This window comes from Ptychodera flava, chromosome 22, assembly GCF_041260155.1.
Source record: "Ptychodera flava strain L36383 chromosome 22, AS_Pfla_20210202, whole genome shotgun sequence".
Lineage (NCBI taxonomy): Eukaryota > Metazoa > Hemichordata > Enteropneusta > Ptychoderidae > Ptychodera > Ptychodera flava.
The window spans coordinates 31,527,420-31,541,831 of record NC_091949.1 but is presented as its reverse complement, the minus strand read 5'-3'; the positions used below and the strand labels follow the sequence as shown (position 1 = coordinate 31,541,831).

At 37.4% G+C, this 14,412-nt stretch overlaps 1 protein-coding gene across 1 annotated transcript; it reads left to right on the top strand.

The window, feature by feature from the left end:
- Positions 1 to 958: 958 nt before the first annotated feature.
- Positions 959 to 12,781, top strand: LOC139123193 (uncharacterized). The gene is made up of 15 exons (XM_070689291.1): positions 959 to 1,242; positions 1,517 to 1,583; positions 2,393 to 2,554; positions 3,245 to 3,324; positions 3,451 to 3,634; positions 3,903 to 5,214; positions 6,464 to 6,621; positions 6,901 to 7,062; positions 7,543 to 7,725; positions 8,039 to 8,200; positions 8,934 to 9,104; positions 9,459 to 9,668; positions 10,674 to 10,831; positions 11,416 to 11,641; positions 11,934 to 12,781. Exons 1-14 carry the CDS (start codon positions 1,198 to 1,200, stop codon positions 11,623 to 11,625), a joined length of 3,264 nt encoding a protein of 1,087 aa, XP_070545392.1. The 5' UTR covers positions 959 to 1,197; the 3' UTR covers positions 11,626 to 11,641; positions 11,934 to 12,781.
- Positions 12,782 to 14,412: the final 1,631 nt, after the last annotated feature.

Sequence of the window (14,412 nt, the reverse complement as noted above, 5' to 3'; positions counted from 1 at the left end):
GTCAGTTTAATCTGCAAATATAAACTCATCTGAGTTCTTTTTACGTTAAGCCCTTGTTCTTATCAGTAATTTGTAATATTGCCACATTCAGCTACAGAGCACCTAACAATTTTGAGAAATTTGAAAAATGTGAAGATCCAATTATCCCAAATTAGTTCCATTCGTGTTATAGAATAAGATAGAATGTGGTTGCTGACCGAGCAATGAAACCTTTTCAGAAGGCGTGAAAAATACTGATTAGACTGTATTCTGCCGTAGGTGCTCATGTACGAAACAAACAATCTCTCTGATTTATCCAAAAATGTGGAATGGTATGAGAAAACTACTGGTAGGTTTGTTCCTTCTATGCCGAAGTTAAAACAAATCAACATCACATTGCCGTATATTTGTCGTATAAGGATCTTCTAACGAGGCAAGACAACTGGTTGGAGAAGACCCTTAAAAAGTATTAATAGGTGTTAAATATTTGCATAGAGGCATACAAATCAACGTTTCATTACACAAATTTTGTGTACACGCCTGAAGAAACCTACTTGTCTCGCTTGGCAGGGGACGCCCCTGCTATAAAATTTTTCCGTAATGACTTCATATGGAATCTTTTTGTGAACGTTTCAAGAGAATTATTATATTATCATGGCATTTTCCTGCATTTCTACATGCCAGTCAATGAAACTGGCAATCGAGGAACCACTCAGGGGTAGTCCTGTAATGAATGAGTGAACACATTTATTTCTGCAAACCCCTCAACCGTAGGTTTAGGACCTCGAAATGGCTTTAATGCATATGTATGTATGGACTAAATACTGTTCAAATTCATGGTTGGTTGTTGAAAATGTTCCATACAGTCAGAAAGTTTTCTAACACAAGTCAGAGACCCATAAAGAGTACCATTAAAACTTTTTGAATACCCTTTTCAGACTTTAAACAATAAAAGAACAGGTCTCTGATTTTTAATGGCAGAGATAAATCCATATCAAGAGTGTAGAAATAGTAACTGTAATATTCACAAAACATTATATAAAAAGATATTAAATGTGTCAATAGAAAACTGCAGGGTACTAAAAATTGTAGAATAGTTTTATGGGTAATTCCATTATGTGATGAGTCACATTTTGTGATAAGTCAAACTATATAAAAAGGCTGACCGAATAAACCGATACTTAACGCTGCTGTGAGACCAGCAGACCGCCGATCAAGATGCTATTCGCATTCTCAATTTTTGGGCTTCTTGCCCTATCTCAGGTATGCCTAGCGGTTCCAGTGTCAACATCATATAGTGGTGCTACTTGCACATTGGGGATTGTCTCGTTCTATCTTGCGGTTACTATTTTTGCCTTGTTGAAAAACTCCTAAATAATGTTTTTGCTGTGTTTATCGACGATGTTGGCAAACATGCTTCAAACGTAAGGCAGAAATCCGACTTATACGTGTTGATGGCTAGACCAGAATAGGATAGTTCCTCGTTTGAATGCAGGCACACACATCAAATAACCAAATTTTCTATTTAATTTAACAGGCTATGTTCGAAGACGGGGGAGTTTGTGAAACTGAATATGTCCCAGAACTCGACGATGACCGTGTTGGTAAGTATACGATGATTGCGGGATATGTACGGAAATGCATCAAGGAGTTGATTAAATTTTAAAAATGTAGTTTTAGGCCCCTGTCATATGATTGAACGCTTTGCATGAACATTTTTGATGTGAAGGATATAGTGATTTGTTTTAAAGATTTAAAGAGGCATTGAAGAAAACGATAAAGACTTACTTGACGGGAAGTAAGGTATGATTTTAAACATTAAATTATCATCATTTCAAAAACGCAAAGCAAATTTTAACTATTCCTCTGACATAGGGGAGATGATTATGAACCAAATATCCCTTTGCATGTATCAAATATACAGTTTAGAGTAATTTATATTATTATTTGGCACAATAATGATTGTAATGCATCTTCTGAATACCGGTAAATCTGATATCGAGGGTCCTCATGCTTTTTTAATACTTGTTCAATTTGGAAATTATACATGCCGTCACAGTCTCTAATTTAGTTCACTCACACCAAGATTGTCCATTGTTCTAAATTGCCTTTAACAAAACAAACGTTTCACGAACATCCTATAATTATGAATACAATTTAGGAAAAAGAAAACCCTATATTATTCTTTGCAAAGTTAATGGTATGACCGCCCGACCTCACGTCTTTCTCAGACTCTATATAGCGTTAGAGCAATACTTTGGTCCAAACGTAACTCGCATCATAAAACTCCAACTTAACTTTCAGTGTCTTTAACGCATTACATTATGCGTTTTCATTGATAGTTTGTTACTATTTTCGTAGAGCATCATTCACTGAAAAGGTTCTTGACATCGGTACTCATTTCGTTCTTCAGTGTGTAGATACGAGCTCGAAATTGACCATGATTACTGTATGACGTACAATGGCGATACAATTGTAAGTGACTGTGAGGACCAAAATGGCAATACCGTCGAATGTGTCGCTTGCTATGTGAGTGACCCAGACTGTGCTGGCACCGATAGAGCAATACCATTCGGTAAGTATCTTATCCTAGTGTTGTTCAATCAATTCGGACAACGAAAGTGTTCGCTACTACTAACAGCGCACATCGAAGACGCCACGCGCACCACACCTTTTGCATGTCTATAACATGATGTATTTTCTCATAGGTGTGTTTGAAATCAAATGTATAATGTATTTTCTATTCAGCTATAAAGGCTTTTAATTTGCTCACGCTAAGTTAAAAAATGTCAAAGGTTGGTATTAAGCTTTGAATGTGCATGAGATCTTAAAGAATGAAACGCATATACGCAACATTCTGAATAGAATGCAACATGCACGTTCTAACTTTGATGGAATATAAGAGTAGGTTTATCTGTTAAACATGTACCAATACAGGAACAAGGACTAAATAATATGCACAGCCTCCCATACTTTGTTGAATCGTGAAGAACTGAGTCCAAATACTCTTTTGAAATCATAAAAACACGTTTTGTTATTAACCTTCAACATAAACGTAATGAGTAAAGTGAACACCGAAAAAGAAACATACCACAGAAAATCAACGATTTAAGTAAAAGTATGGTATTTTTTGTTAGGTGATGGACCAAATACTATTCTTTTTAGGCAAAAAGGAGCATTTCAGTTGGCAATTCCACTTCTTTCCACACTGCAAGGTACCACTAATCTTTTCCTCACAACCAGTCTCACCATTGTACTTCTTCAGAGGATGTTAAGCTAGCCTGTGACGGTGTACAACGTCGAGTTATTTCTGTCAATGGAGGAGTACCAGGGCCACCGATACGGGTAAGTAGTATACAATCATATGTCAGTGTGCGGCAGAAGATGCATAGGAGTAAACAAAAAAGGCATGATTTCTTGACGTGCATTTTTGCTTGAACGCGCTCTAACACATTTCATATTGTTGTGCAGGTGAAGCATGGAAGTATCGTACGTATTAAATTGCATAACAATATGATGTCAGACTCAACATCGATGCATTGGCATGGTGTCTATCAGATGAGAACTCCCTGGATGGATGGCGTACCATACATCACGCAGTGCCCTATCCCACCAGGTGCCACTTTTGAGTACGCTTTCTCTGCTATACCACCAGGTAAATTATTCGTATTAAGGTGTACAAGATGTGATCTTGTGTTAATATGTATTTGAAAGCATTTGTTTTTCAATATTCCTGGTTCCCACTTCTTGTGATCCAAATATTTCTGTTTTGTCGGCAACAAACATATATTGAATTAATGTTTACAGTAAAATATTCAATCGATATTTTAAATACGACTATAGCAATTAACGTTCGAATGCAATAAATTCACCACTCTCATTCAACAACAGCCTGATATCATACAATTTCTTCGCATATGCAGGGACATTTTGGTATCATTCTCATGCTGGTGTCCAGTTTTCAGAAGGAATGGCTGGGCCATTAATTATTTATGAAGAAGATGAACCAAATCAGAAATATTATGACTACAATCTTATTGATCTCCACGATGAGCGACATTTGCCAGAGTATGATCAATTTATCATTATGGTGTCCGACTGGCAACACGAAGAATCTCACCACATGTTCGAGAAACTCTTCAAAGCTGGTGGTTGGTTCATCAATGGTACCAGATTCGATGGTGCTCGTCAATTCGATGGTGTAGAAATCAGTCCTATCCCGTACGAATCTGGTTTGACCAACGGTCGTGGACGCTATGACCTAAACGACCCACAAAAGCGTACTCCTTATTACGGCTACTCTGTTAAGGCAGGTTACAGATATCGTTTCCGTGTTATTGGTGCTACGATGGTTTACTCATACCGAATCTCAATAGATGATCATAAGCTGAAAGTGATAACATCTGATGGTTTTGATCTCAATGCCCAAGACTTTGATTACATCATTGTATCTGCTGGTGAAAGGTACGACTTTGTATTAGAGACCAAATCCGATCCTGAATTCACCGAATATCAGGTGCGTGCTGACACCATGCGGTTTGATGAGGAGAATAAACGTCCACTGAATGATACAAATGCTTCTGTATTACGTTATGCTGATGAAAGTGGCGTCTTTCTCACTGACAATCTACCACCAGATAGATGGCGTCACTGCAACAAGGAGACGAATCCTTGTCACACACTCAACTGTCCGTTTGGACACTACCCTTCTTGGTCCGGTGCTATATGTACCTCAATCGCTGATATGACCCGTTCTGCGAGGGAACTGGCTTTGGATCCGACACCAAAGCACGTCACCAAGGAAGCCCAAGTTTTTATGAACTTTGTTTTTGGAGGTGTAGGCGGTGTTGCTCTGGGCAAAGCTGAACCAGGACAAAAACCATCACCAGCATGCAATGGTAAATCGTTCGTCTACCCAACGGCTCCGCCATATGACCCAACTGCCGTTCTTACCGAATGCGAACCAGAATGCGATGCCGCTGATCACCATACTGTTTGCCTCTGTACCAACCACGTCACCATGACCGAGCATAACTATCAGTTTGTCTTCTCGAGTGTTGGCTCAGGAGGTTCCAAGAATGGGTCCCTTCACCCAATTCACATCCATGGTCACAGTGTATTGGTGACAAGGATGGGCTTTCCAGAACAAGACGACGAAGGCGATTATATTAGGGCCAACCAGGATGTTTGTTGTCCTTGTCCTGACGATGACACTCAATGCTGCTCTCTGGATAGGTGAGATGATATGCAACAATGTGCTAAATTAGTGTTTTCTTCATCCTTTAGACAAAATTGTGCTGATGAATGAGCAAACTAAGAAAGCAACGTTAGCATGATTATTATTATGATTAATGCAAAGTTGTTTCTCCATGTTTTAACCATAAAGTTTCTACCAGTCACAATGTTATGCTACAATCTCCTCAAGATGTAAACTCCAAGATCTACATGCACTATGTGTATGTGTCCCTATCTCACTACCTCTCTGTCCCCTCTGGTATTCAAAACATGTGAAGACATATACGCATAGTCATTGCAATAATATGTAGACAAAACAGAAAAAGAAAACACGAACTTTTATCTTACAAGGGATACCTTTGCTACATCCTATGCATCATCCGAGGAGTGGAATAACGAAAGACAGCATCAATCTGTTATTTTATATTAACCTTCGCTTCCCTGCCACATTGTTAGCTCTCAAATCTATCAGATTAACACTGACATATTGTCAATAAAAACTGCAGTTGGATGTAATCATGTTGAACCACATGCGATTAAACTTGAGCAACACTTCTAAATGATCTTCTTCTATTGGATGAAATCGTTGAGTCAATTTGATCTACCCATCTGGCTAGTCATGATTAAAAATATTGACTTAGCAAAATTACTGCAACCTCACAAGCATGTAGAGTGGAAATCCCCTGGGTTTTTGTCTATACTAGTCATGGTGCTTACCGTACACGTGTGCAGTCAAGGATCTCACGTCAATCACTGGGACGTTGTGATCGATATCACAAAGGGTGATTGTATCTTTTCGCGATGATTGATATGCTTCGTGAACAAAATGACCCAGAATGTATACGAAAGTAATTGTACGCATGTCTTTACTCTATGCCTAAGAAATGATACACACATCATGATTTCAGTTACCATCATCACGTATATTTTCTGTTTTGTACTGCCATTCTTTAATACAATCATGCAATCATCTCATATTGATGATACAGAACACAATTATAGGAGTAAACTCCCTACTGGCAATACAATATCTGTTGTAGATCTACTTGTGTCGATAATATCAGTTCAGAAAATAGTTCAGGTGTAATTGACAACGCCTTTTACATGTCAAGTAAATGCATTCAATACATTTCAATTTACTGCAACACAATCCACAACTTAATCACAATTACTAAGGTAATGTGCAAGTAGTGTCATGCTCGTTCTAAAAATCGTAAATTGACCTGCATTCATCTTTAAAATTCTGCAGTGTAGCGGTGCCATGTAATAAACCACGTTGGAAGAATGACACTTGGAACGAAGATCCAGACTCAATTCCCATGAACCTCTACAATCCACCTCGAAAAGATACAATTCTGCTACCTTCTGGAGGATATGTTGTCGTACGCCTTGAAGCTAATAACCCAGGTATGTTTCTATTTCCATATGTCTTGTATCAAAGTCTGCTCTTTATAATCCTGTCTATAGGGAGGTCGTAAGCTCAAATAGCATGCTTTTAAAGCTTTTTAAGTTACCGAAAGTGACACTTTCAGAAAAGCCACATTTTCGAGTTGAAAAAAAAACATCATAGAAAAGTAAACAAATAAACAGAAATTGAGATTTTTGCATATCGTGCTCTTACTCTAATCAATTCTACAACGGCTCTTTGCAATTTCAATTAAAAAATACTTCACTTTCATACATAAGGTTGGTGGTTTATACATTGCCATATTGAACACCATTTGCTGGGTGGTATGGGCATAGTACTGAACAGCCAGCCAGACGACCAGCCAGGACCACCAAGAGGATACCGAGGATGTGGTGACACGAGCGTGGATGATGATGAATTATGGGAAGCAATAGGCAATGGTAAGGATTCCCACGCCTATTCGTTTGTTGTTTATTACACGATGTTTAATGAAAATTATTCTTCAAAGACTTTGGAGCAATGGGTCTTACGTCAATGGTTAGTTACATAAAAGAGGCGATTCACTTACGGGTAGACACGAGACAACATTATAGCATATTAGTACATTGATGGCGCAAATATAGCGATCTGATTGATTTAGATTTGAACTGATCGTGCTATATTCGTGAAACACGGATGAGCTCTTACCTAGGAAAAATATCGTTTTTTTTTGACGTTTCATAACAGCATATCAATATACTTCTATGATATACTGTAATAGCAATGAACCACCTCAAGACGGTATACCACTCGGTTTTGACCAGTTCATATATGGCTCGATGGGGTTTACTGCTTGAATAAAGCACGTTGGCGATTTCTTTTGGATGGTTATAGCTTACTTACTGACGATCTACCGTCAATGAATGTTTATGTTCTTCTAGAACCCGATCTGGTAAACGTTGCTGAGGGTGAAGTAGCTACCACTAGTGGTGGTGATAACCCTGAATATGGAAATGACGGTGACACACAAACATGTGCCTTATTGGAAAGTGAAGATAAGACATGGTGGAAAGTTGATCTTGGTGACAGCTTCAATGTATACAGAGTTATATTGAGGAGACCACGTAAGCAAACATATTGAGTTCATCTGTACTTCGCCATTCATGACTCTACACCTCAATATAAATTTCTATTAATTTGTAATTGTAGTCTACTCAAAATATCGTACATTTGTATTTCCAAATACGCAAGATCACACTGTGAACATTAGTCGGATATGGTTCCGTTGTTAAGGTCTCCAGATTGTAACGATAAGTATGAAAAGATATTCATTGTGTGTCAACATACAAACCAAGGTCACTTGTTCTTGATTGCAAATTACATTAATCGTTTTATAGGTAAGAACTGTACTTAAATTATGGTTTGTCCTAACATTAGCGGACAGATGGAGGAGCGATTTACGCTGTGGTTCTGATTATCCCTTGTCTGATGGAAGTCCGGCAGAATGTGATCCTGGTGGAATCTATCCATGCTGCTCCCCCTACGCTTGGTGTGGGAATACTGCGGACCACTGTGACTGCGACACATGCATTGACTACTGTAAGTGTAATATTCAGGATTTGATGGATATCTTTAAGAATAGTTTTTTGAATAACCCGCAAAAGATACAAAGTCAAATTGTCAGTATCACTGAAAGTAAACAAATTATTTACACGATCAAAGGAAAAAATACAAAATGAAATTAACAATAGGGTCATCTTGAATCAGCATGTTGTTTAACCACTTCTTTCTTACAGGTAAAACCATTAGGTAAAACCATTATTGGCTTGGACTGACTGGGGTCTAATACTAGTCAACACAAGAACTCTTTGTGACTGATAACATCAGCTTGTCTGGACGTTTGCTGTAAAAACAATCAACAGGAAACAAGTTAGTTGACACTACACGCAAAGCTGGTTTAAAAAAGTTTAATTTTTGCAAGCAAAAACTGCGGAATCAAAGTGAGAATCGCAACAAATTACACACAAGTCAACTATGGTACTCGGACCTGACATCGCACAATTACTTTGAAAAGAGAAATCGCATGAAAAACTAAAGATGTTTCTTGTTTCTTGTTTCCAACCAGATTTGCGTGTAGCGTCAACTAACTTGTTTCCTGTTGATTATTTTGACAGTAAACAACTAGAGAAGTTAATGTTATCAGTTACAAAGCCAACAATGGTTGTAATATGTGTTTTTATAGGGCTACCCCTTCACGATGCAAAGACTCGATAAACTATGTATAAAATAAAAAATATCTCAGTAGTTTAAGCATTTTCATTCTTTCTCGCAGCAAGCACAGCTAGATGGAGGTCAGATTTACGTTGCGGACCAGACTACCCAGCTGACAACGGAGAGCCCGGCCAGTGTGATCCCAACGGAGAATTCCCCTGCTGCTCACCGTGGGGTTGGTGTGGCAATACCGCTGACCACTGTGACTGTGGCGACTGTGCTGACTACAGAGGTAAGGGGATCTGTAGAATGCTTGTCAGCAACCTTTCGTATGTTCGACAGAATACTGAGTTCAGTTTAAAACTAAACATGGACTGTGTGGGGCAGGTGTGAGGAAGATTCACCTCATATGATCGAAAATGTTCCTTTTTAGTGTGGACAGTTTTTTTTGGCACGCAAAATGAACAAAAGAGTATCTTTTACTGAAGGTTAACATGACGACAATGTCGTCTTGCCACAGTCATGAGAGAATTGTGCATTCAGCTGTGAAGACCGATAACAGTTTGAAAACACATGCTAATTACTTCCTCTTAATGAAAAGCAACATTCTAGAGACCTTTCGAGAATTGTCCTTCTCTCTGTTCAGGTGGTGGCCTAGTGAACACAGTCATAAGAGTTGGTTCAGAGGACAATGTCGAGATTCATCATCAATGTGGTGAGGCCCTGACAGCAAGAAAACTCGCAAGGGAGGTGACAACAGTCGACTGTATTACACCTATCGTAGGTCGCTATGTTAGCATCCAGTCCGACCGTGGCAATCCTGTAAAGCTTTGTGAAGTGTCCGTCATGGCACCTGGTGAGCGATATCTTCATTATCTCTGCCTTTCCTCCACATTTGCTTACTACTGTCCGATCACCAATACAACAAGCGCAATCGACAGTTTCTCTTCCCCTCTTTCTGTCGTTTATTAGGGTACAGCAAATGAATGCCTAGCTGTCATCTCTGTGACTTGGACTACATCCATGTGAAGATTCACAAAAACGTTCATTCGCTTAACTTTAATAAGTCAATTATGTTAAGTTTCAGATATTTTAGTTCTGACCTATTGTTTCTCGTTGTGTGTTTATCAAATTGAAACACACACACACACACACACACACACACATATCTATATTTAAATGAATGAATAAATCAATAAATATTTAATTATTTATTAATTTATTTGTTTGTTTAGTTATCATAATACTTTGCTTAGCATCGAGCACTGTAATTTCCCACGCGGACATTTGTACTTCGATATATATATATATATATATATATATATATATATATATATATATATATATATATATATATATATATATATATATATATTTATATATATATATAAGTATATGAATGATATACTTACAGAAAATATAGTGTGAGGAAAAATGTTCAAAAATATAAATATAAATAATTGTAAGAATGGCTGAAAATACACATAGTGATGTAAAGGAGAAACGCTAATATCGTTCCGGTCTTTTGTAAAAACGTAATATACCAGTTTCTCGCGAGAAGAAATACATTAACCACAGCAACGTGCAAGATTTCTTTTCAATAATTATAACATATTGTTTCCTTAAAAATGACGAATTATCGTATATTGCTACAAAATCAATTCCTGCTTTCATAAACATCGATTTGAAATACGATAACAAGGCAACCATTTCGGAACAGCCCCAGCTTTTGATCAATTACGGCAATGATATCAATGTTCAATTACCTCTTAATTGGTTATTGAACCATACCATCCGCTGATTTGTGCATATATCATCGGAATGAGTAAATGCTTAAAACATATATTTGTGTAATACACAGAATTTCCTGTTGAACAGCCGACATTCGATTCCGGTTGTGGTATACCTCATGATTACGATGGCGAGGAAGGAACTATCATTTCGATGAACTTCGACGGGACAACCCTGTATGACAATGATGCGATGTGCGAGTGGCGCATAACTGCACCAGAAGGCAAAGTGAGTATGGAAAGAAATAAATAAAGTATCAAAGGACAAAGTATATAGACATGTTTAAAATAGCAATGACTGAATAATTTGAAATAACCAAATGCGTGGTCGTTAAGCACTAGACCAAACTTTGTAGACATTACTATTTCCAACACGATTGGAACTAATTTGGGATAATTGGATGGTGAAGGAATGCCGATTTAATCTACAAATGTAATCTCATCTGCTTTTCTTTTTACATTACTCTCTTGTTTTCATGAGTAATTTGCAATATTGCAACATTCAGCTAAATTGCACTTAACACTTTTGAGAAATTTGAAAAATATGAAAATCCAATTATCCCAAATTAGTTCCAATCGTGTTTTCCCTAAAATACACCTATAAATGTGTTTCCGACTTTGTATACATTTTCTTAATTGTGTCCATTAAATTTTAGCTTGAGACATAAATGCATTTAGACAACTGTTATCCAACTTGCCACGGTAAAAAAAGTGAACTTCAAAAGGTATGAGCAGTCTCTCTGTTGTCCACCCCTCTTTTTAGCATTCTTTTTATACAGAAAAGTTATGAAGTTATTTCTTGATTTTCTTCAGAGCATTGTCTTAAACTTTATGGCTTTTGACCTGGAGGAGGATTGTGACTTCTTGTTTGTAAATGGCGTTGGAGGCGATAAAATCGCAGAGTATACCGGTTCAACCATTCCCGAATCACTCAACACGAATGCCAATGAGATCCTTGTACATTTTATAACCAATGACGTTGGTCAGGCCACAGGTTTCCAGATCGACTGGGAAGCTACATAAAACATAGTGATGACGGGTAAGTTCTCAGAGTAACATGTAAATTTTAAATATCTGTAGCACATGTCATTAATATTCCCAGTAAAGTCTAATATGATTACATGAAGCTGCTAACAAACAAGATTACATAAAATTAAAAGTACAGATACCTTGCTATATGATTACAGTAGAAAGTGTGCCACATTAAGTATGGCGAGTAGTTACCACGTGAGTTAGATTACCCAAAAGACAAAGGCGTACTTACAGTATGAACTGCTAGCATCAATTCCATGGAATTTGTCGGTCTCATTTTTACAAATGTCCTATTTCAGACTGTGTGTACCCAGGGATGGCAAGGTCTAGGACAACATAGGATTAAAACTTCCTTTCTACACGTCAAGTTTGGACTTTCGATCGTTTGAATCATTCATTCACCGAAACGAACATTGAAATTCTTCACAATAATTCACTAAAAATCATACTATAGCCATTTGCTTTGATCTGCAACTTATCTTTCCTCTGTGTAACATATGAGAAACATATAGAGATATAATCGCTAGATTCTGACTTTTTCCGTTGACTGTAGCTAAATAATGCTGATAAGCAACTTTTACTATTAGTAACAAAACAAAATGATAGCAGAGTACACGTTAGCCGCGGATATTACATCACAGAACAATGAGAAGGTTGAAATAATTTTGGAAATCGAATATAATTATCTTGTATAATTCGAACTACAGCAGCAATCAACTAAATAGAAGTGTGGGGCGAGTATTTCTGTTGTCTGAAAACAATTTGCTTCAGTTTTTATGGGTCAAATGCCACTGGAAATGTGATTGTTTGCAACCGACTCATAAATTTCATTATGTAGATTTCGCTTCTCCTGGCTGCAAAATAGAGAAGGCGAATTTATTATAGATATTGCAGCAGCGTTTTTTTTTGCGTTTCGACAACCATTACCATTTGTTTTGATCTATAAAATAACTCCCATGGATTCAAACAGCATCAATATTTCTTATAAGAATTTGCGAAAAGTAACCAAAACCAACCAACAAAATACATACATTACTGTTGGTTGTCAGCATTTTCATCTCCAGTGTAATTTATCTTTCCTCTGTGTAGTGTAAATGCAATAACTATGAAGTCTATGGAATAAATATTATTGAGTTGCATCAATAAATGTTTATGGCTTTTTTCTTCACATCCTGCAAATCGTATTTGCAACTCATCAACGGGTCATCAAGAGTGTCAAAGGCCTCGTTACTTTCCAAATAGTGCAGATGTCAGCCCACCAAAACCTATGTGACTGGGTTCTTTTTTACTTTGGGACCCAAGTGAAAGCGTGAAGTCAAGACAAACAGTTTTCCAAGTTTATGAGCGTATTTATTTCTCAAGCTCAAATAAGATAAATATGGTACCTATAAGGTAGAACGCGGCACAGATAGTCGGACTCTAAAATTTATACTGTCCTTTTCTGATCTACCACTTGTAGGGACTCATTTTAAAGCCCTTGGAGAAAGAAAATTTTTCGCCGGCTTAGTTTTTCGAAAATCCAACATTTATTTTCCTCCCGTAGAGTAACACAGAAATAGCGGCCATTTTGAATTTCAAATATCGCAAAATGTTGAATTATTGGTTTCGCAAGTTCCAAACTTAGCAAGGTGACCCCTGATTTTATTGTTGATTTGGTAAGAGGATGGTTGAAAGTGAGTTTGAGCAAAATTTTAAGAATTTCACTTTCGAAGCGAATACTACCATAACACAGAATATCACACAGGAGCAGTATCATGACTGCTAAATAGACAACAGGTTGGACTGTTTATATGAAAGTACTCAGAAAATAGGACGTCGACAACACAATACAACACGAATCCGTAAAGGCAGCACAGGGATATAGAACAAGTAATGACTTACATATAGAACAAGTAATGACTTACATAATCGCAGTCATACCAATCCATAATCCAATGACATTAGGTCAGAATTCGTAAGACAATAGTTGTAAACATAGACACAAAACAGCACAGAACAGACAGTAAATAGACGGTACACAAAGAAAGTCATATTCATAAAAGAAGATATATGGACCTCTGGTCAGAAGACCAAGAAGTGATGTCAGGTGTTTCGAAAATAGTAAGCACATCCTACCCCACATGTGGCACCCGCCATATATCAATCTGTAAGTCAGATAGGTAGTGGTCACTAACTAAGGCCCAATGTCACCGATGCCATCAGCAATCATTTGTCGAAGAGAGATATTGTATTTATCTACCAGCTTGCGATACCTGCCAAAAAAGCGTTTAAATGTAGAGACAAGTCTTGCTCTGGTGTAACCTTGATTTAACAGTTTGTAAGAGAGATGGCCATGTCTCTCTACAAAATCGCATGCTCTAGCATATCGAATAAGCTGGGAAATGTATACTCCATAAGCTGGTGAGAGTGGAATATTACTTATGGGGTGTGGAAAAATGATTATGCTAAAGTTGACATCATCTCTCTTGTCATATAGCCGAGTAGAAAGGTGACCATCAGAGTCAAATTCAAGTAAAATGTCCAGATATGAAGCAGAAGAGGTCGTTTCTGTAGTTTCTTTAATCTCCAATTCTGGAAGGTAAATCATAGCGAGATATTTACTGAATTCAGAGTTATTCATTGAAATAAAATCGTCTATGTATCTATATGTTATATTGAAAGTTCTAGCTACAGAGACCTTTTTCTGTTTGATTAGGTTCTGGATAAATTCTGCCTCATATGAGAACAGAAATAAGTCGGGAAGCAAGGGATCACAGTTAGTGCCCATAGGAATTCCTA